Source organism: Rhinopithecus bieti, unplaced genomic scaffold, assembly GCF_001698545.2.
Source record: "Rhinopithecus bieti isolate Rb0 unplaced genomic scaffold, ASM169854v2 scaffold_26061, whole genome shotgun sequence".
Taxonomy (NCBI): Eukaryota; Metazoa; Chordata; class Mammalia; order Primates; family Cercopithecidae; genus Rhinopithecus; species Rhinopithecus bieti.
In genome coordinates, this window is record NW_016811928.1 from 1,569,889 (window position 1) to 1,592,899 (window position 23,011).

The 23,011-nt window shown below is 37.6% G+C and overlaps 1 protein-coding gene across 7 annotated transcripts in view; it reads left to right on the forward strand.

Annotated features, from left to right (window-relative positions):
* The window catches only part of QTMAN (queuosine-tRNA mannosyltransferase), a 359,520-nt gene that overhangs the window by 276,764 nt on the left and 59,745 nt on the right, over nucleotides 1-23,011 (forward strand). For 4 of the 7 annotated variants that reach the window (XM_017895386.1, XM_017895385.1, XM_017895389.1 and 1 more), the window contains 2 exons: nucleotides 13,904-14,071; nucleotides 18,492-18,845. In XM_017895386.1, the coding sequence (XP_017750875.1) occupies nucleotides 13,904-14,071; nucleotides 18,492-18,845 (522 nt within the window). The remainder of the gene's footprint in view (nucleotides 1-13,903; nucleotides 14,072-18,491; nucleotides 18,846-23,011) is intronic. The other 3 variants (XM_017895388.1, XM_017895390.1, XM_017895391.1) reach the window with 1 other exon arrangement.

Sequence of the window (23,011 nt, forward strand, 5' to 3'; positions counted from 1 at the left end):
TACCAAGATGATAGAAAAAGTCCCATTCCACATCCTATGATAATGAAGTTATTTCATGTGGTGGGAATATCATGTGATAGAAAGATGCTAATTTTTTATTTTCAAAATAGATGGTTAGTTATCACAGATGCTTTCTAATTGGTGTATTACTTTTTAAATAGTAGTCTAAGTCATCAATAAATTGATATTCATTTCTTCTAGAAGTATAACCCATTACAATAAAATGAAAAAAAGATTTATATCAAAGGAGTGTTCTATGTAGCAAAGCAATTTCTATGTCACAGTGTGTAGTCCTTCAAAGCAGTATTTTGTTGATCTTAGTGACAACAAATTCAATATATCTAATAATACTGCATAGCAGGTCTTCATTCTCTTTCCTGTTGATGTGACAGTCACTCTTTAATGAAACCTTATTTTGTATACCATTTGCATTGTAGATCAGGAATGAAGAGCTGAGTTTGCTTAAGCAATAGCTGATCTGTTTATACTTTTTATATTCTTCCATCAAGAAATAATTACCCTTCAACCAACCTTACCTCTTTCCACTTCACATATGCAAGCCACCTAAATAAAACATACTCAAACTACCAAACCACACAGCAATATACAGAAACATTCAGGACCCAGAAAAGGATAGAATAGTGTATGCATAACCTTTTCCACTTCATCATACCAAGGCATTCGTTCATTCAGCAACTGCATAGTGAGCACGTACTGTGGGCCATAAATCTGCTAGACAACAGAGTTGGTTTTGCTCATTTATTTACACAGGGAAGTAAAGAATAAGATTTGCTTTAGTTCGAGTCCTATAAAATTGGAATGTTATTTCTGGCTTAACAAAGATATTGTAACACAATTTTTGGTATCTCATCAATTTGTTGCCCATAATTCTCTGTTGGAATACATCTACACATGGATTGGTTTTAAATGGCCTTCAACAGTTTACTGCAGGGCCATCTGGCCATTTGCTGTCTGTATTCCCAAACTAATGTCTAGTTCTAGAATAATCCAGCTTTTGACACCATTAGGACTCAGTTATACCCTGGCATACATTACTGAATTGTTAAGTGTGTATAAACTACAGCATGTATTGACAGTTCAGGTGATACACACTGTACTTTAAGATAGCCCATGCAGACTCTCGATACATCTAAATAATGGAATAATTACCTTTTTAATTTACAAGAATTTTTTTTATTTTATACGAGAACTACATTGAATAATACCTTTTCTGGAATATGTATTATATGATTAAAGGTATATAGTTTTCATTTATACCCATGTTAGTGTTTATAGAGATGTTTGTGCATCTTTGTGGCTCTGACCCACAATAACATTAACACAAACTCTGAATCCATATTGAGTCTCTACTGAGCATATTTGCCCATATTCGTGAACTTACTTTTCAAAGAAAAAATGTTTCAAGGTGGAAAGTAAAAAACTCTTCTGCAAATAATGTTGAACTTCACAATAATGTTCACTATATTCTGAAAGAAGACCATGGATTGTTGTGATCTTTAAACAACCAACATGCAAAAATTTTTCAAACCTCAGAAGAGGGAAATTTAGCCATAGAATGTTAAAAGGTCTGATTTTTCTTCTAATTATTTTTCCCATAAGAGCAGAGATTTGAGTTTGCATGGGCACTCTATAAATACCTGCTGGTTGCCTAACAGCTTAAGTAAATATCTTAGACTTTAGAAGACTAGTTCTTTTTTTTTTTTTTCTTTTAAGGAAGAATAAAACCTAGATTCAAACCTCTTTCCATTGACTCACTTTGGTGCATCAATAGCTCTTCCAAGTCATGCTGAGTAATGCCTAAAAGTGAACTTGTCACCTTCCTCTCCTCTTCACAAAAACTTCTCTTCTGATGTGTCCTATCCATTATCTAGTTCAAAAGTTTCTGACTTTAAGCAAGTCGGAAACCAGCTCTAACAACTTACTATAGGATTGGACTCTCACGAACTTCAGATACTAGGACTTCAGGATAGAGAAGATAAAGTAGGTTTTAAAATAATGGTATAAGAAATAAATTGAAAACATGAGAAATAAAAAAATAGGCCATAAAAAATGTATATGATTTAAAGGACTAAATAGAATTTTTATATATTCATCAAAATTAACTCAGTGGACATGCTAAGTATTACACACATTGATAAAGAGAGAATTACATTCTCACGCCTGTAATCCCAACACTTTGGGGGGCCGAGGTGGGCGGATCACGAAGTCAGGAGATCAAGACCATCCTGGCCATCATGGTGAAGCCCTGTCTCTACTAAACATACAAAAATTAGCTGGGCGTCTGTAGTCCCAGCTACTCGGGAGGCTGAGGCAGGAGAATTGCTTGAACGTGGGGGACAGAGGTGGCAGTGAGCTGAGATCGCGCCACTGCACTACAACCTGGCGACAGAGCAACACTCCATCTCAAAAAAAAAAATAAAACAGGGAGAGAGAGAACTGACAACCTAGAAGCTAGATAGTAAAAATTTAAAAGAATATAACAAAATGGAGGAAGAAACTGAAAATAGGAAAGATGCTGGGCATAGTGGCATGAGTCTGCAGTCCCAGCTACTTGGGAGACTGAGGCGAGAGAATTGCTTGAGCCTAGAAATTGGAGGCTTCATTGAGCTGTGATCATGCCACTGCACTCTAGCCCAGGCAACAGAGCAAGACCCCATCATTTATTTATATATATATATATATATATACACACACACACACACTTATATATTTCTTTATATATGTATATATAAAACATGAAGATACATATATACACATTTATATACATGTGTATATAAAACCTACCAATACACCAACATTTTAGTGACTGTGTTACACACACACATATATATAGACACACACACACACACACGCACACTCATGTATCACCTAATGACAAGGATACATTCTGAGAAATACATGGTCCTTAGGCAAGTTTGTCATTGTGTGTATTTACATAAACCTGGATAGTATAGCCTACTACACACCTAAACTATATGGTATAGACTATTGCTCCTAGGCTGCAAACCTGTGCTGCATGCTATTGTACTGAATATTGTAGGCCATTGTAACACAACAAGAATTTGTGTAGCTTAACATAGCTAAACATAGAGAAAGTACAGTAAAAATATGAGAAAAAAGAATAGAAAAAATTTTAAGCGGCAATATTCAAATAGATTTTTGCATAATATTTCCAGAGATTACAAATATCATGAATCCCTAAGATAATGCATGTATTTAGTTTTAAAAGATCAGAGAGTACAACAAAAGTTTTACAATAAAAAGCAAAATCTTCTTCCTCAGTCCTCCCTACCCCCATGCCCCATACCTTCCTCAGAGGATACTCTGAGAGAATTGTAGTCATTTCTTATCTTGCTATTTCTTGATTTTTTTAAATGTGTGAAATCTATTGACTTTCCTGCCTTTGGAAATGATTTAGTTTGCTCTCTTTTATAAGCATGGATGCACACACACATTTTCCCTCACTCTATTTTTCCAATATGACTATATCTCAACTTTTGGTTAAATAAATACTGTGTTTACAGCATTATTACTACGTAAAAAGTGTTCCCTGCTGAGCTTCATTGTGTTCTATGATTAGATTTCCTTTCCCAAACAACTCTTCATTTTTTCCTGGAGCTAATTATTACTTTGGGTTTATTTGCTTGGTTTCTGTGTCACTATCAACAAATCCATTCCCAAGCTCTGTCACTGTCACAAATTCATCTGCTCAATGCTGGCCACATTAGGAAACCTATCATTTCCACTTTTTTTTCTTGGATTCTACCTTCCTGGAGGCCTCAATTCTCTTGCTCCTGTTTGTTCTATTTGCTCTTTGGGCCCTTGGGTCAACTATATCCTGGATTCTGTGTCTTTCTCTTCCTTGGTTTACTTTTTTCTTATAGAGGAGCACATCCACCAGTATCTTCTCAAGAAAAAGGGTACATAAAAGACTTGATTGCCTGAAAATGCCTCTAGCCTACCTCACATTTGATTGATATTTGACTATCGAACTCTTATTTAAAATTATTTATTTTAAAATTTTGAGGTCATGTTTCATTGTTTTCTGCTTTTTAAACTTCCTCCTGAGAAGTCTGACGGCAGTCTTTTTCTGACTGCTTGCGTCTGACTTCCCTTGCTCCGTCACCCAAAAGGTATTAGGACCTTCTGGTTTACTTCTGATATTCTGAAATTCTATGATGATCCTACTTGGATTGAATTTTGGTTCCTTTATTATTCTAAGAACTGAGTCCATTAGTAAAAATAAATTTCTTATATTTTTTTCTTTGATTTTCTTCCCACACTATTTTCTCAGTATTCACTTTCTTCAGCCCCTAAATTGACCTTATTTTTCTCTTTTTCCATCCTCCTCCTTTTGTTTTCTTTTGGTTCTGCTTTCCACAAGATTTTCTCCACTTTATCGTTCAGCACTTCCACTGATTATTTATTTATTTATTTATTTATTGGTTATGATATTTTTAATTGCAAGCACTCTTTCTTGTTCTTGGATGTCCTTTCTTACTGCATTTGTCTTCTCTGCCATGGATGCAATTATCAATGTGGATATTTCTTACAGTGTTTTTTTTTTTTTTTTAAGTTTTCTTCTGTTCTATACATTGTCTCAGTTTCTTCCAAGTGAAACAGGAAAAGTTCCCTTGTTCCCCTCCCAGGGTGTACAGTGGGGGTGTGACTTGCTTCTTCAGTGCCCCACTGCTCATACCTCTAGGAGAGCATACAGACAGGGAGACTGTGGGGCTCTGACCCCATGGCAGTATCTAGGGGTGAATGTTTACAGCTAAAGCCCCAGTGGGCATGTGTTACAGGGTGCTCTTTTAGTTTTGCTGTCTGTCGGCGCCTTGTCTTAACCATCTCAATTAAACCTCTACTTTGTCGCAAGGTCAGAGGGCTTTCTGTATCCTGGGTTCTTTCCTTGGAGTACCGGAAGAAACGATCACACCCGGTGCCTGTCGGTGAGTTCCTCTAGATGTCCAGCCACTCGTGTGTTCCTCCTGTGATGTGCTTCTCTCAATATTCAGCTGCCTGTGTGTCTGCCTGCTGGGGTCTCAGGGTTTTTATAGGCACAGGATGGGGGCTTGGCAGGCCAGGGTGTCTTGGGAAATGCAACATTTAGGCAGGAAATGCCTGTCCTCACCTAGGTCCACGGGGGTTTAGCCCTAGCCATGGACCCCACCCTCCTCTACCCAGCACTTCCCTTCCCCCATTCCCTATCATTTAAAGGGACCATGCTTTTCCCTTTCCAGCACTTCCATATCACAAGTTCCTTTCTTATGCTTTGTCTTGTTTATTTCATGTTATGAATTTTCTTCAAATGTCTGGTGGTTCCTGGCTGTCCATTCATATCAGAGAGCAAGACTGTGACAGATGATTAGAAGTTCTCTGCTCAGAGACAGGGCTTGTTGACTGGTGACCTTTTTCATGGAATGAACAAACAAATTCAATTATTTTGTTGTGGCATCCCCACATTTCAGTTTCAGTAAGTCAGTTTAGTTAGTTTCCAGAGAAAGGCTCTTACATAATTTACTAGAAGGGGACTCTCCAGCTATCTGGGAGCCAAATAGGCGATAGGTTCTGGAGAAACATCACCAATGAGTAGGTGTACTTTCACTTCACTCACCCTTGCCTTTGGCCTCCCCTGGTCTCTGGTTTAACCCCTCAAGTTAGGAAGCATCCTTTCTGCTGTTGAAGTGGGAGCTGCATGGGCTTAGAGAAGTTATCAAGGGGTTTGTTTTCTCTCTATGTAAAATCACTATCAATTCTTCTGTTTTCAGTTTTGCTCCACAAGTACCCCTCTATATAGAGGAACCTGGACTGATAAATTCCTGAGCCTTTCAGAGTTTCTGTGGAACACGCAACCTTCTTCTTGGCTAAAACTACATACACACACACGCAAAAAAAGCCCTGCATGCTTATGGACACATTCTGCCTCCTCCTCTCTGCTCAACCATCACCCATCCATCTGCTTTCCATCTTCTGAAATTTGGTTCACATTCTTTTCCATTGCTGTCCTTCCCGGTTTTTCATTTTATCCTTGTGAGCCTATGCCTTTTAAATAAATTCCCTACCATTATTTTAGTAGGAATTGAAAAGACAAGGGAGGATTGAACATTGGTGTTTGTTCTGGCATGTTTGCCCCGGTCCATTCAAGCCATATCCTGAATGTTTATTCAGACCCACTCTGACCCGTCACTTGTATCATTAAGGACAGAAAGGCCTCTCCCTGCTTATTTTTCAAGCCTCATCTTTGTCCCTTCCCTCCCCACACTTTCCCATCTATCTCTGCCCAGTCAATGCTCTGGCCATATTTTGCTTTTTATCTCTGGACCATGTTCTCTCTTGCCCTGGGCTTTATGCACATGCTGTTACTCTTAGGACATCCCACCTCTTGCTCCCATACCTGACTAACTTCTAATTATCATGGAGGTCACGGCTTAAGATCAGCTTCTCTACAGAGCCTTCCCTGGCACTAACTCCCTTTCTAGGGCTGGGTTCTCATTTGTATCACCTAATTCTTTCCTGATTGAAGCACCTGCCACATTATATGTTCCATGAGAACATCTTAGCTAATTTACCTGGCACATAATAGGCACTCTTAATTTTTGTTGAATGAGGAATGACTGTTTCTTTCTCTGAACCTTTTTCACTCAGTGTTTTCACTTGAGTATTTGCTGTCTTTGCCTTCAAGCCTTGCTTATATTGTAATTATAAGTAATGGCCCAGCAAGTCAGATATTTCAAATTTATCCATCTGTTTTATTTTACTCCCTTTTCTGAATTAAGAACTACTAAAAAGTGTAGAAAAGCTAAAGTAAGTAGAAGTGTTTATACCTCATTTTGTATACTTGAAGGTTTTATTTCAAATGTAAAATTAACAAAATAATGTCTTCCAATATTTATTCTGGATGAGGTCAGTTTCTGTGGCTTAAAAATTAGATAGCAGTATAATCAATTTGAATTGAATCAGTACTTAGCGTCCTAACATTTAATGTGGGAGCCAAAAGAAAAAAAAAAGGTGGTTATGTTGAAAGTTGGCTTTGCTGGTAATTTTGATATATTCAGGTTGTGGATAGGCAAATGAAAAAGAAAAAAAGACTAGATTTTTGATGTCCATCTGTTCATGCTTCAGAGATCTGGAAACTGAAGTTTTAAATTTCCTGGTTTTATTTTCCTGGTTTATGCAGCTTTAAGAAGGAAAATGACAGAACCTCTCAGAAAAATGAAGGAATATAAGTAAAGACAAGGAAAAGTAAAAGGTAGAAAACAGTATCATAGGAAAGACATAATGGAAATGGAGGAATATATTAGTTTAATTAATAACATTGGACCTTTTTGCAATTAATGTATCTCTATGCGTGAGTACAATTCCTTGATTAGTATACAAAGGAAAAGAAGGTAACATTAAAAGTACCTGCCTTAAGTGGATGGCAAAACTATAAGAACTAATAAGAAAAATACGTCTTGAAGAAGGCATGGGTCTCTAGTTTATAGAGTAGGCTCAACTATGAAAGGGCCAGTGGAGTCTTGGACTAGAGTTTTTAGAATGTTGAGTGTTTCTCTCATAGTGATTAAATGCCATGATGATCTTCATCACTATTATCAATAATAAAAAATAATGATCAGTAATAACTGAGTTCTTAATATGTGCCAAGCAACATGGAAACATAATTCTGCAAGGCAGTCTTACTGTTATCCCCATTTTACAGATGACATAACTGATTCTTAGAGAAAAGACTTATCTCAGGTCAACTAAAAAGTGACAGAGCCCTGAATTTACAACCAGTCAATATGCCTAGACCCCTTTATGCCATTTTGCCTCATAATAATAAGATAATCATTAGACTTGATTAGATGCTTAATACTTACCTCTGTGAAAAGTCCAGGACTAGCCTCATTCTTATTGTACAGATGAAAAAACTCAGGTTTAGAAAAATTAAATCACTTTATTCACAACCAAATTTTAAAGAAAAACTCCTTTCCTGAAACACAAATCTTTTTTTTATTTTTTATTTTATTTATTTATTTATTTATTTTGAGATGGCGTCTCGCTCCGTCGCCCAGGCTGGAGTCCTGTGGCGCCATCTCAGCTCTCTGCAAGCTCCGCCTCCCAGATTCACGACATTGTCCTGCCTCAGCCTCCGGAGTAGCTGGGACAACAGGCATCCGCCACCAGGCCTGGCTAATTTCTTGTATTTTTAGTAGAGACAGGGTTTCACAGTGTTAGCAAGGATGGTCTTGATCTCCTGACCTCGCGATCTGCTCACCTCAGCCTCCCAAAGTGCTGGGATTACAGGCGTGAGCCACTGCGTCCGGCCCTGAAACACAAATCTTTAATTTTTTTTTATTTATTTTAACTTTTTAAAAAGTAACATCTGGGCTGGGCTCAGTGGCTCACACCTGTAATCCCAGCACTTTGGGAGGCCGAGGCGGGTGGATCACGCGGTCAAGAGATTGAGACCATCCTGGCCAACATGGTGAAACCCCATCTCTACTGAAAATACAAAAATTAGCTGGACATGGTGGCACATGCCTGTAGTCCCAGCTACTGAGGAGGCTGAAGTGGGAGAATTGCTTGAACCTGGGAGATGGAAGTTGCAGTGAGCCAGGATCGTGCCACTGCACTCCAGCCTGGCGACAGAGTAAGACTCTTTAAATTAAAAAAAAAGAAAAGAAAGAAAGAAAGAAAAAAAAAGAAGGAACATTTGGTTTTAGAATAAAATTCACATACATTTTCTTCTTTTTATTCCCCAAATTTTCTCAGCAGTTTTGATAGCTTGTTCATCTTTCGTGATAGTATATTTTTGTCACTGTCTATCAACATAAACATAGTGTCTCCTTCTCTGTTACTTTTCTGATACTCTATTCAGGAAATTTGACCCATCATAGTGTTGTCCCATTGCCCTTTTTCTACCATAGTATTCAGTAAAGTCATGTCATATTCCAAAGGAGACTCTCCAGTTGGAAACACTGTCCTAGGAGAATTCTTGTATGTGTTTGGAAGGAGGAAAGTGATCCTTTCTTCAATACCAGTACATTTTCCCATCCTATTTTCAACCTCCAAATAATGGCTTCCCCTAAAAAAATCATGGAATAGAACACATGATTAGAGACAATTTTTAGGGTTTCCATCAATGCTTCATTGATGCTATAGGAGACATTTGATTCCAAAGGTAATGAGAACACTTGTGAATAAGGTAAATTCTTACATAGAAAGTAGAGCAAGTGTACATGGGAAACAACTACTACTTCTTGCTTGGAAGAGATTACTTCAGATCTATATTGGGAAAATCTTTTATTGTTCTATACCATCATCATATTAAATGAGGTGAATAAATAGAAGCTTTTGAAACTTGGCTTCTGAGTTACAAATAGAAAAAATGATGAGCAAATTATTAAGTTTGGAAAAAGTTAGGTCATTTGAGTGACAGAGATAACATAGTTTAGTAAACACAGTTTAGTTTAAAGATTATATGGGTAATTTACAATTTGGGGGGCTAACAGACCAAAATTAGTATGTATGAAATGTCACTTCACATACTAAAACCTTCATAGTGCAGACACAACCTCTTACACATAGAAGGATCTTAAATATTTTTTGAATGAATATTTGCTAACTGAGTCAACTCTGTGAGTCGTTCACTGACTGACTAGGGAATGTAGTGTTATCCAACGTGGCTTAAATATGGACATCATGAAGGGGAACAAGGATTGGCGAGTTTACTTAGATTTAGTAAGCTCCTACAACATGTCGTACCTGACACATGTTCTCCTTTTTAATGCTCTCGAGAAATTTACAAGAGCAGATATTACTATCCTAGTTTACAGATTAGAAAACTGAGGTTCAGAGAAATAAAATGACTTGAATAAACTCCAAAACTGAGGAAGTGCCAGTGTAATCCTGTGTACCAATACAGCCTGGATTCTCTCCACTTCAACATACCTGTTGCTTGAGTGGAGTAACTTGAGGTGCTTCATAGAGATTTCTTTATCTGTCCCCTAAAATAATCTTCCTCACAGGCTTACTGTGGTACCTGAACATATCCCATTTGTGATTACTTCCGTTGAATTAAGGTATTGCCTCTGTTGAAAGGTATAATGCATTGAGCACAAAATATGATGAGTGCATTGTGACAATTTAAGATTAGTTTCCAACATGACCAATAACAGAGAGCCCAGCATGATTCAGAGCTGGATCCAAAGTGGGACTTAGTTTCAAGACAGGCTGCAAGGAGACCCATAGTGGCAGTGGTGGGTGGGGGGGTTGGGGGGCATTGGGAGTTACCTGGGCACTCAGAAAGTAGTATAAAGACCTTAGGAAACTGACCACCAGTGGGCGGAGAATGCTTTAAAGTGGAGGTAGGAAAATAAAGATTTCCTGTTTTCAGTTTAGCCTAGGACTCTGCCAAACTGTGTTGAATTACTAGAGTAAACCTTGTGTAAACGAGAGAGTTTTGTTGTTGTTCTTAGAGAGCTCTTTTTAGGGGGGAGTGGGGATCGTGAGAAGTGAGTGTACATATGTTAGCAAGGATGGCTCTGGGTTTGATAAACATTTGTTCTGGCAACATGTAAGGTAGCTTTTCTTATTCTCATACATTCATAAGGACCTTAAATTTTCTGCGTGGGAGGAATATATCCTAAAGGGATTTTATAAAATTGAATAAGACAAACTGCTCATACTAGTAGGCAGTTAAATTAGCAATGTATACAATCTAAAACACTTTGCAATTAAGAGAGAATGGGGAATTTAGGCATAATTATTTAAGTTAAATAATGCTAATCACATAAACTGTGTTGCCAGAAGAGGCCATATAAGCAAATGGTATAAATGAGGTTATCTGGAAAGTGTTAGATTTTCAGAAATGACTCTTACAAATGGTAGTGGGAAATAAAAATATAAAAGAATAGGCTGCTGGAAATAGAACCATCTTTTCCTTATGACAGCCCATATATATCCCAGCTGTTGAAAGGACAGACATCAGGAAATGATGCACCTTTTAAAGCAGAGAAGAGAAAGCTAAAGCTTCTCTTTTTAGCAATGAAAGATTCTCTTTTCAATGGAAGATGCTGTCTTCGCTAAGTGTGGTAGTGAAGGGACCAGACATGGCTAATGAGGTCACTCTGATAACTACAAATTTTCTTTCCATTTTGGCATGTATTACTCAGGCCAATAAGTAGGGTTTGCTTGTTAATTTTGACTACAGCTGGTTTCTGTGGATCCTGTTTTTCCTATCTTATCACAAATTCTTCATAGTCCAAGCAAGACAGTCTTGCTCAGTATCCTCTCACAGACTGCTGTCAATATTTCATCTTGGCTTTAAAAGTTTGTACCATGAGAAGCAAAATTTCAGTCACCAAGCATTGAATACTTAACAACATAGCCTCACAGCCACAGTGGGGCTAGCTGGTGTTCCCCTAGAGCATTTGTGCAGTGTGCATCATGATTGGCTCATCTGTGATTCAAGTTTATTTAAATAATATTCTGCCAGAGTTTTTTACTGAAACCTACTTCATAGACATGTGCCACCTATTTTATGAATATTAGCTGTTAGCCATTACCAGCAAAGAAGAGCATGCAGCCATACTGCAGCCAACCAGTCAAGGATAAGTGTGTCTTTCTGTTTAATGATGTGGTATCCAAACATCTAGTTTTAAATTGGGATGGGTTTCCTTGCTTTCGATTCCTTTATTTAGTGAAGATAGTGTGACGAGGAATGGGGGTGTATGTGTATGCATGAGAATGCCATATCAAAATTTTTACTTTTATACCTTATAGTTTATATAAATCTGCTCATCATATAAGTGATATATTGGACACATGTGGGCTAGCATGATTTTTTAATTATCTTTGATATTTGCTTATGTGGCCAGATTCTAAAAATGTTAATTTTATAATTAATTTCCAGCACATTGTTTGGCAACAATGAATAGTTTTTTGTTGTAAATCACCCAAGGCCTTAGATCGCTGAACTGCCTCAATGTGTCTTCCCAGTTAGTTTTGAAAAAGTTATTTATTTTAATTTCTATTTTCCTTCTCAATTTGGTTTCTATCCAGGAATCTACAGAAATCATTTTGATAAAAACTGTTGATATTTTTTCTGCTGTCATCCATATTAGCCTTGAACCATATTTTCTGTCAGTTTTTCACTGGTTCTCCTGCTTTCTTTTAGACATCCTTTTGTCTACTGTTCTGTCACATTGGTGTATGGCTTCAAATTTGGCTTTCATCATTTTCCCACGTAAATGTATTTCTCATTCCTTTTGCAATCTCTATTATATTAAATATGCTACTGCCCATCTGGCTGCCCCATGCTTCTCAGACTCTGGCTATGCACCTCCTAGGGCCTCGAGTAGTATTTCCCAGAGTATCCTTTGTTGTCTATTAATTCTTAAGCTGTGTCCTCCAGGGGTGCGTGAGGAGGAGGCGGACAGGTTTCTTACTCCAATAAGCTTGGAAAACAATGATCACATCCCCATCATGTATTAGGTGCTCAATAGGTACTTACTGAATGAACAAAAAGTGTTAATGAATGAACATATTTATAATATACAGTAACATGTACTTTGGGAAGTTTATAGTAAAGGAATGTTTAGCTTTATTTAACTTAGCATTTTCCAAACTTGTTTTCTCACAAAACCATCTCTGGTGCAACATCTACATGTGTCCCATGGAATCAGTGTTGCACAAAACACACCTGTGAAACACCAGCCTGAGGGATACAACACTGTGGCTCTACTACTCCTCCGTCCCCCAAAGCTGAGCTAGAACGTGAGACACGCTGAGCTTCATCAACTCCCTCTCTCCTTGTCTGCCCCATGTAGGCCAGTTTCCTTATTCCAGTTACTAACACCCTTATATCTCTTCACTGGCTCAAATACGGAATAATCTTTTATCAGTTACACACTCTCTTTCTTTCTCTTTAATCATACACCTAATTAGTATCATTTTTTTCACCTACTATCTTCCAAATGTGTTTTGAGAAACAAGATGACTAATAATCTCTGTCATATGGACTTTTACCCTTGGGCATTTATTTATGAGGTTCTATAGGTTGAACTTACTACTGTAAGTACTTTTTATTAAAATCTCTCAAAAAGACAGTTGTGAGGAGTGTATTCCACCATGGCATGCATTTCAGCCATGATATTCTCTTCAGTGGCACATGAATCAACATGAATGTCCCAAGTTGACTTGTTTCATGTTAACCTTATTGCCTGCCTTTTGACTACCTCCATGAGTCAACTGCAAGTACTCTAGCCTTTCGACTAGAGCAGAAATAAGCTAAGGTGCCCAGAGCACTTCTTTTGCTTACCATCAATCTTAGTGGCATTTAAAACTGCTTTTAAATCTTGTCTTTTCCTGGCTGATATGAAAAAGGCAAAGGCCTTTGGTTATTCCTATAGGTCGATCTTAGGTTTGTGTTTGGACATGGGGTCTGTGGTAAGGGGTATACATTTAGGTCTAGAAAGTGCTTGTTCCAGCTGTGTCTTTAAACATTGCCCAACATAGTACTGGGGTTTTGTGGCAATGCCTTTGGAACCATACTGGCAGACAGAGGTGGGGAGGAAAGGAGTTTGAGAGGATGGGCAGCAGGAGAGGGTCTCTGTTTCTGTTTTGCATATTGGCTATTTGTTGGAAAGGAGTTGGGGGTGGAGATCCCGTGACTAATAACAGATTGGAAATGATTACGTCAATCAGAATGTTTCTAAAGATAGAAATAGGTTCTGGTGGAGTTTCTAAGAGATTTGGAAACAGGAAGAAGCATTCTGTAAGATGGACAGTAGAATTTCTTTAAGAGAAATGGGGAAATTACTAAATGGGAAACCTGACATATGTGGATCACTGTTTTTCTTCTGACACTTTCTTTTCTCTCTTTCACTTCTTACCTCAGGACCTTTTCTCTTCTCATTAGCACCTCCACCAGAGTTGGAACTGGGAAAGAGAAAGGAAGTGTTCAGACATGTGCCTATTTGCATAGTCACGTTATTGAGTTAATGCCAGGACAGCACAAACATTCTGTCCAGTTCTATAGAAAAGCCAGTTTCACCCCATCAGTAAGGTATTATTTTCTTTTTTTTATTCGCATAGAACAGTTTATTGCCAGGCTTCTCTTAACTGTACATTATAAATAGTGTCTGATTAAGAATGTTCTGCATGGGTTAATTAGTGTGGTGACTATTATTAAACAAACTGCTTGTTAGTATTATGCCTATTTGATCTTGGTATTGATGTGAAGTAATTGACCATAGAGCTACATTTAGAAAAGCTGAAATAAATTTTTTTGATTTCTATTATGGCAATAAATTGTTTACATTAAACATGTCTATGAAAATATGAGTTTCATGGCACAGAGAATCAGAATAGATTGTGTGGGATGGTGGATGTGGTTGGTTTTGTTTTGTTTTTAGAATTCTTAATACAGTTGTTCAGCCTAGTTCAAGACTAGGTTTATTGTAACGAAGTAGTACAAAAATGTTTCAGATTCTGCCTTCATTCTTACCACAGAGTGTATGAAAACTAAAGTGTTTTTAACTTTCCCCAACTAAAGGAAGTATCCTGTTAGATTTGGCTAATTGCCTAAATACTTCTTTTGGTGACAATTACTATAATGAATAGATTATAAGAAAAATATGAAAAGATATTATAAACAAGGAAAACCTAGCTTGTAACTACCTTCTTTCAAGTACCAGATTGTTATCTATATTATTTATTGGTAGGTTGTCCAGTTCTATTATTAAGTTTCCCTAGCTGTAGCATTTCCATAGGGAATTGATTCCATGAGCTAATAAATTACACCGTCAGGGAGTTTTTCTTGAAATTGAGCTTAAATTTTCCCATTCTTAATTTCATCTCGTTGCTCCTAGTTACATCCCCTTGTACCAAGCTAAATAATTATTCTTTTTCCTTGGAGACTCTTATTATGTACCCTTCTGGTTGTCACTTAACCAGGCTACTCATATTTAGCTCCTTTAATCTGTCCTCATAAATCATTTTTTCCATTGCCTTAATTACTATTATTGCTCTTCTAAACACTCTCTAATTTTCAAACATATACAGTTCTCAGGTGCCCCAGATGACATCAGCATTTGCACAGGGTTCTAATCCTGACAGACTTAGTATCTTCCTTCCCTGTGCAATAAGATCCAGAACTAAATGGCATCAGTTCACTGAATCAAATCAACTCTTGCTCATCTTGTCCAATTCAGGATGGTCTAAATGGTGTTTTTTATGTGCCCTAATTGCATTCAAGGTTTATTTTGATTGTTTTCAATTTTGTGAGATTTGTAAACTGTTTTGGTTACTGCCTCTATTTGTATTCTGCATCTTTCCATGTCCCTATTCACTACCACCTATCAAGTCAGTCATCTGCAACCTATCTTAACATGGGATTCTATTCATCCTTGAGAACATTTAGGGAACGTTCTCGCAGGCCTCGCACCTTGCCCACAGCTAAATTCCTTGTCAGTTACCAATTGCTGTTGTTTACAACCCTTTAGCCAATCTCCCATCTCTTTTAATTTGCAATTTTGCTTGCATGCTGGCCAATATAAATGAATTTTATGAGTAAGATGGGTCATGATACTGTTTCCTAAAATGAAGATATGTTGTTTGAATCCCATTGATTTTTTTTTCTTTTTTCTTTTTTTTTTTTTTTTTTTTTGTGAATCCTTCATAAGCTGAGCTTGTGATTCTGTTAAAATCCTTATTAAGCTTGCCTGGCACTCTTTATCTGACATAAATAAATAGGTTACTTCACTTGCTTTATTGTTTTCCAGATATGTACAGATGTTCCTTCTCTTACCATTTGTTCCATTTCTTTAGGAGAATTGAAGATAGTGTCATAGTCATTCTATTTTTTTACCTTTTCTGGTGATCAGTGGCAATTTTTTATTGCTGTGTTTTAGTTTCTAGAATCTCTTTAGTATTTTGAATTTGTTTCAGGAAGAAGTTGATTGGTTCCCACAGTAATTTGGGGCCTATGTGGTTTGAAACTATAATCTGTAAATGCCCAGGTTTCTTTCCATTTTAAATCAAGGACTAAATTTACTATTTTATTAGGTCATATTTAAGGAGTTCGCACCACTCTTTGTGTTTTGTCTTTCTATATACAATCATCTAGTTATTACTTGAGGAGTTCTTATGTATTTGTTTGAGTTTCCTCAAGGTATTTGAAATTAGAATAGAAATTTAAATATCTTTATGAAACAAACATAGAAGCCCCCAAAACAAGCTTTCTGGTTCTGGAATGTACATAGTGTCCTACAGCCAAGGACTTTGTTTCTAGCTCCTGTGGCTCCTCCGTTGTTTCTTAGTGTTGCCTATCAGCCCTTGCTTTCAGCCCTTTTTAACGCCCTCTTCCTGTCTCCACGGTGACTGTCCTGAGGCCTCAGTGAGTTTCTGAAAGCCCATATCCACCTTTGTTCACCTCACTGAAATAGATGAATTGACCTAATGCTTTAATGAGGCAACTCCTTAGATTCTACACTTGCCATCTAAAGCTGTTTTGTTTTTTCAGCTTCATTTTTCTCTTCTTCCCTCAGCTTTGTGAGAAAGCTAGGTTCACTATCTTTACAAGACCTTGCTTTTCACCCACACCATGATCACACATGTTATAATGTTTTTCTCCTCCCATCTTATAAGATCTTTCTGTTTCTTCAGGATCCTGCTTCCTCCCCTAGCAAGTATTCCTAAGTGAATAACACTATGCCCATGTGCCTCATTTTTAAGAGTCCAACCTTACCTTCCCCCCCCTTCTCTCTACTCTACCTACTTTTTTCTCTGCCTCTTTTTTTTTGTTGTTGTTGAGACAGTCTTGCTCTGTCACTCAGGCTGGAGTGCAGTGGTGCGATCTCGGCTCACTGCAAACTCTGCCTCCCGTGTTCACGCCATTCTGCTGTCCCAGCATCCCCAGCAGCTGGGACTACAGACTCACGCTGCCACGCCCGGCTAGTTTTTTTGTATTTTTAGTGAAGACGGGGTTTCACTGAGTTACCCAGGATGATCTCGATCTCCTCACCTCTTGATCCGCCCACCTCCGCCTCCCAAAGTGCTGGGATTACGGGCGTGAGCCATGGCGCCCGGCCTGCCTCTCTTTCATACACAAACCCTAGCCTCCTGCAGTCTGATTTCTGCCCACACCACTCTTCAAGGTGCACCATCTTTCAGCCGGAGCAGAGAGTGGCCTGTTGGAGTAGCCAGTGACCTATGACGTGACAAGGCCAAAAGCTTCTTCTTTCTGCTCTGTAGCACCTCTGTAGCGTTTTATGCCCCATTTTACACATTCTTTGAGGATTCTTGATTCATTTCAGTAATGTGATATTACTCTCTTGGATTCTCTTTCTACTCTTTCAGATGTTCCCTTTTGCTTTTCCCATGCTTTTTCTTTTTCACCTACCTCCGAAACCCATTTCTTCCCCTACACAACAATTCAGGGAAGGGGCCAAGTTTCTGGATGGGGCTCAGGAACTCTGAGAAAGCACTTGGTAGCCTGGCCTAGTCTACCCCTCTAGACCTTACATCCAGACCTGCATCCCAGTCTCTTTGGGTTGCATGTTATTTCCTAAGGAGTTGTATTTCTTCACCCCTTTTTCCTTTGGTCACATGTTCTCTGACTCTAGAGCTTCCCTGACTCTGTCTTGCAAAATCCTTTACCTAAAACCTTTAAGCCTTTACTGAGCCCCAAATCAGCATTAATCTCTTCTTCCCCTCCATTTAAAAAAACCGGAATGGCCATTGTATGTATAGTATGTCCAAGGTAGGTTAGTTGGCTGTTCGTGTGTCTGTCTCCCACTCTGCTGTAAGCACTACTGGTTTGCTTTCCAATAGACGGTGAGCTCCTTGAGGATAGCCCCTCTATCTGTATATGTGGCTTACAGGATTTAAGCTATACTTTTTTAAGGTTTCGTTTTATTTTGATTCTCTATCAATAAGTAACAGATACTGAACTCTGTGTGATAAAGTGTCATGGAAAGATAGGAAATATACTTCAGGAAACATTAGCCAAGTCAATTTAATACAAAGTATATTCAGGTGCCCAGGAATACAGAACAGTCATGAGCAGAAATGACCAGTGTTAATCAAGGCAGTTTCAAACATTTTTTGTAGGTTAATGAACAAGTATGGCCTGAAAATAAGCACTGGGCCATGTGGTGATTGGAAAATACAAAATGGAAATCCAGAAGGATGAGTGAGGGAAGAGTGATAAACCATCCCTCTAATGTTATGTTTTATGGTATGTGCAGTGCAAGTTTTATAGCCATAGAAACTCTTTGGAAACCATTCAAAGACAGCCCAGTCCAATTTCAAACTTTTGAACTTCTCTTAGTGGCTACTACTTTTGCACTTTTCTGGAATTTTGTATAACATCTTTATTTTTTCTCAGTTTTATATATAATCATTATGTCCTTACAGGAAGGTAAAGGACAAATTTTACATATTTTTTGCCACTAAAAGTATGTTGCATTCTTTTTTTGTAACAGATTCATGCCCAAGCACAAAACAACCCATTTAAAGAAGATGCTCAGCCTTAAAGGAAATGGCGGTACGGTTCTATCGATGGCCCTTCCTTTTCAGCCGGAGCAGAGAGATTCGGAGGGTTTATTGAAGAATTCTAATTCAGAGTGTGATGCACACTGTGGCCTTGATACTGCACGACGAGAATACTTGGGTAACTCATTAAGACAGGAGTCAGACTTGAAAAAGTGCACCTCGCCAGAGAATTCAAGCTCTCATTGTGGTGAAAATAAACAAAATCTGACTGTTAATCCCTGTGCCACTTTGGGTGGAGTTGCTAATCAGCAAAGACTGCTGCACATTGTCTGGCCTCACAGGTGGTAAGTCAAGGCATGCCAATTTAGTAAGAGTTGTAGAACTGGTAAAAGAAAATATATTCTGTTGATTGACATAATAATTCACTGTCCTTATTGCTTTAGAAAAAGATTATTTTAATGTAGTGGTATTACTCATGATCTGCCAAGGTGATACTACTAAATATCTTCACATTAATGGTCATGCGCTTAGATTAAATTTGAATTACAGATAACGATTTGCAGTGATCTACTCAACTAACAGTAGTGGGTAGGCACTTCTAGCATATCAAGTCTTGTTCAAAAAGTTTCAAAATATAAGAATCAGATTCCATTTTATGCACACGCACACACACAGTTATCACAAAACTCTTTCATATATATACACTGATAAAGCAATACTAACATTAAAGCTAGAATAATTTCCATTATTTACTACTTTGGCCAGTTTCAACGGGGTGGCTTCATTTTACTTGTCGTAATATGTATATCAGTACATTTGAAACCATTCCCTTCACTCAGATGCCTCTGTATTGTGCTAAGCAAAATACTTTCTAGCCGAGTCTTTTCTAAACAGAGGAAAATCAACTGCAGCATGTAATCTCACCAAATATAAACTCAAACTTAACCCTGGCTCCTATAAATTAGGATTTAAAGAGGTAAAATGTCCTGATAATCTTCTGGTATTAGGCATGAACATTTTAATCTAGTTTTTATTCCTCCCAGTTAGTTTAATCTGCATGTGGCCTGATTAGAGTTCACTTCCCCCACAGATTATGGTCTCTTTATTGCAGAGATGCGAGGCTGATCATTAGGTCCGATTTTCTGAGAGCAACCGTTTGCAGGTGAAGTAATAAGCACACCACACCACCGGCCGGGCAAAGAGCCTTTGCCGAGGATTTGCCTTCCAGCACATTAAAACTCTAGAAGCTCTCCCAGCTGATCTGCAGCATCTGGTACCTAAAGGGATTTTCATCTTTGATTCTAAATGTATGAACGTAAAATGTAGGGATTGAAAGTTGATGTGTAATGTGTTTTTGAATTTGTTTGTGCAACTTCACACTTCCAGCATAGGCTTTCTAAGGTAGTAACAGGTATATTTAAATCATATTTTACTTCGATTGTGACAGAGTTCAATATTCTTTGATGTGATTTTAAAATGCAGTGGGTCTAGATGAGATTAACCTGTTTCAAGGTAAAATAGATGTCATCATTTACTCCCTTCTGAAAAGCTTTTTCTTTTATTGCATTAACCTTTGGTTGTCTCTGAAGTACTCTTTATTGCAAGAAAATCAGTTCTAAAAGTTGGTTCCAGGTTATCATGAAAATGTTAAATTAAATAATTTCTAGTCTGCTTTTACAAAACAGCAATATGGAGGGCAGAGTGAAAACCATGTTATTCAATACTTTGCACAAAATAAGACAGAGCTATGTTAATAAAATTAACAATATTAAATTGAATAATTCCCTCTCTTCCTTTGTATATTTTTGCTTTAATTTAATTTAATTGCCTAAAGTTAGTTGCTTAAAGAGATGCAGCATTATGTTTGTGCACATTCTTATTGTTAAAGCTAAATTATTTTTAATTTGGAGAAGAGGGAAAAAAGCCGCATCAGCAAGAGTAAATGCCAAAATATAAAAGTAACACATTCATCCTTACGGGTAATATAGTAGAACATTGGAAACTTGGAGGTTGCCAGACACATAGCTAACATTAGGGCTAATTTTGAAAATCTAGCGTGCAGTCAATTTTACTGATGCCTGGGGACATACAAGGTAGAAGCTGACAAGAGAACTAATTTTGTTTGGGTTATTTACTGCTATGCATCATCCGCAGGTTCCCGCCTGACACACAGCTATATGAAGGGGATATTATCACACACTAAAATTTATGTTGACATTCGATATTTGTTCAATATGTCAGCAGTATTACTTTCATAATCAAAAGAGTAAGAAAAAGAGAAAAGAAAAGCACTTTATGCTCATATAGATATATCTTTTTAATAACAGTCTATAAGGTTAATATAGTTTACCTTTGAGAGTATACAATGAAAACAAGCAGGGTTAGGAGGGGAAATGACAGAAAGCATCAACCCGAGCTGTTTGTTTGCCATTACCTAAGCGAGCCATGTCAGCTCTCTGGCCCGCGTCTGATAGCTATTTGTTGTACAGAGAGCACAGCATAAAAAAAATATCAAACTCTTAATACTATTGTGTGCCCATAACCATCTGTCACTGCTAGCCTGGAGATGAGAGGAAGATTACGAGGAATAAACACTGAGCCGCCGAGCATTGGTAAAGCCTTCGGGCAAAAAACTCTTGTGGGGACATCAAAGACATTCTAATTCCGAGGCAGTCAAGGATTACAGTGTGTAACCTGTGCTGACAACAGATAAATGACTGGCAATATTGTGCCAGAGCTGTTGGGTCCTGCATGGAGTACTGATGATGATGATGATGATGTTATCTTGCAGAATGGACTCTGCTGGGATAATTTTATGATAAAACACTTTTTTCAAATGCCACTGGGTCTAGGCAGACATTTACTAGCTACAGGGGTAGCAATCAGTTTCTTCAAAATTTACTGTTCTAAGCCCATTAGAGTTCCATCGCAGCAAGACTCTTCAATGAAAATCTAAAACGCCTATATTTTCGTTAGGAGAATTTATGCAAATGTTGTGAGCTGAACTCCTACCCTTTAGTGGTAGATGCTTTATCATCTGATTTATGTAAATTTGCCCATAAAAATACAGTTTATTTTTAATTGGTGAATATGAATTAGAAAATTAAGATTCTGGTTCAGCATTCATCAAACATCCCCAGCTACAAGCACACATTTCTTTAGACCCCTGATCGTATGGGTGGAAATCGTATAATTGACCAGTCAATATGAATGGTATTCAGAAGGAAACTATGGTTTCTACTACAAATGACCAGGGATGTGTTTCTTATTCATCCCCCTTAGTTTGAGCCTCCCCCATCCTTGTACTTCACATATTCTTGTCAGTATTTTGAGCTGCCTTAACTCCCTGCTTGAAAAGGGGGGTTTTCTTTACAGTAGCCTGCAGGAAGCTCTTTAGAAGCAGGAAGTCTGTTGCATTTTCACCTTGGCCATGTATCTTTACCAGAGAAAATGCATTGATGATTGTTTCCGTGTAAACCTAAAGGAGAAAGGAACACTGGAGAGGGCCGTTGGATTCTTAGATCTTGTCATTACCTTGCCTAACGAAAGAAAAATAAAACCCTCCTCTTTATCATAAAAAAGTATGCCCATGAAATCATGCAGTTGCAGTAGCCAACTCTAAAAATGAAGTGATGCTGACCTCATTGTGTTAGTTCCACACTGGGATCATGAATGGTCTAAAATATAGTGTCAGCCTCTAACATATCTCATACTAAGTCAACCAAATGTAGAGCCTACTTGCTAGAATATGTATCAAAATCAAAAGTGACATTTTCTAGAAGACACATTCTGGCTTTAAATCTGTGTTAAAATGTCTGTGCATGAGAACAGGCCCTTAAATGCAATACTTGCCCCTCTCCTCATTCTTTCTCAAACTGAGCTTGTCAAGGATTATAGTGTGCAACATCTGCTGACAGTAGATAAATAACTGACAGTATTTTAGCAGAGTTGCTGGGTTCTCTGCAGAGTAATTTGTTTTCTCCTTTCTACCCAGTCCTTAATGTTTTGTTATAAACATCTATAGCAAGGCATGGTTAATAGAAGTGACTTAAAGAGAAAGACCTGTAAAAAACAGGCTGCAATTGGCACTGCTTTTTTTTTTTAACTATTTTCTTTCCAAATATTATACAAATGTTATAATATTAATCCACGTTCCAGCCTTTAAGCATTCTCTAATAATTATTATGATGGGCATAAAATACACACTGCTGGAAGGACCAAAAGAAACAAGTTTAGACTATATTGAAAGATCACTCTTTCAAGGCCACAGGTCTCAAACTCTTTGGTCTCAAGACCCCTACATACTCTTAAAAATTACTGGGATACCAAAGAGCTCTTGTTTGTTGGGATTATACCTATCTACATTTACTGTATTAGAAATTAAAACTGAGGAAAAAGTTTTAAAATCTACATTAGAGTGTTTTAAAATAGCAATAAAGAACCAAATATATGTTAACATAAATAATGTGTTTTTATGAAAATTAACTGTATTTTCAAAAAAAAAAAAAAA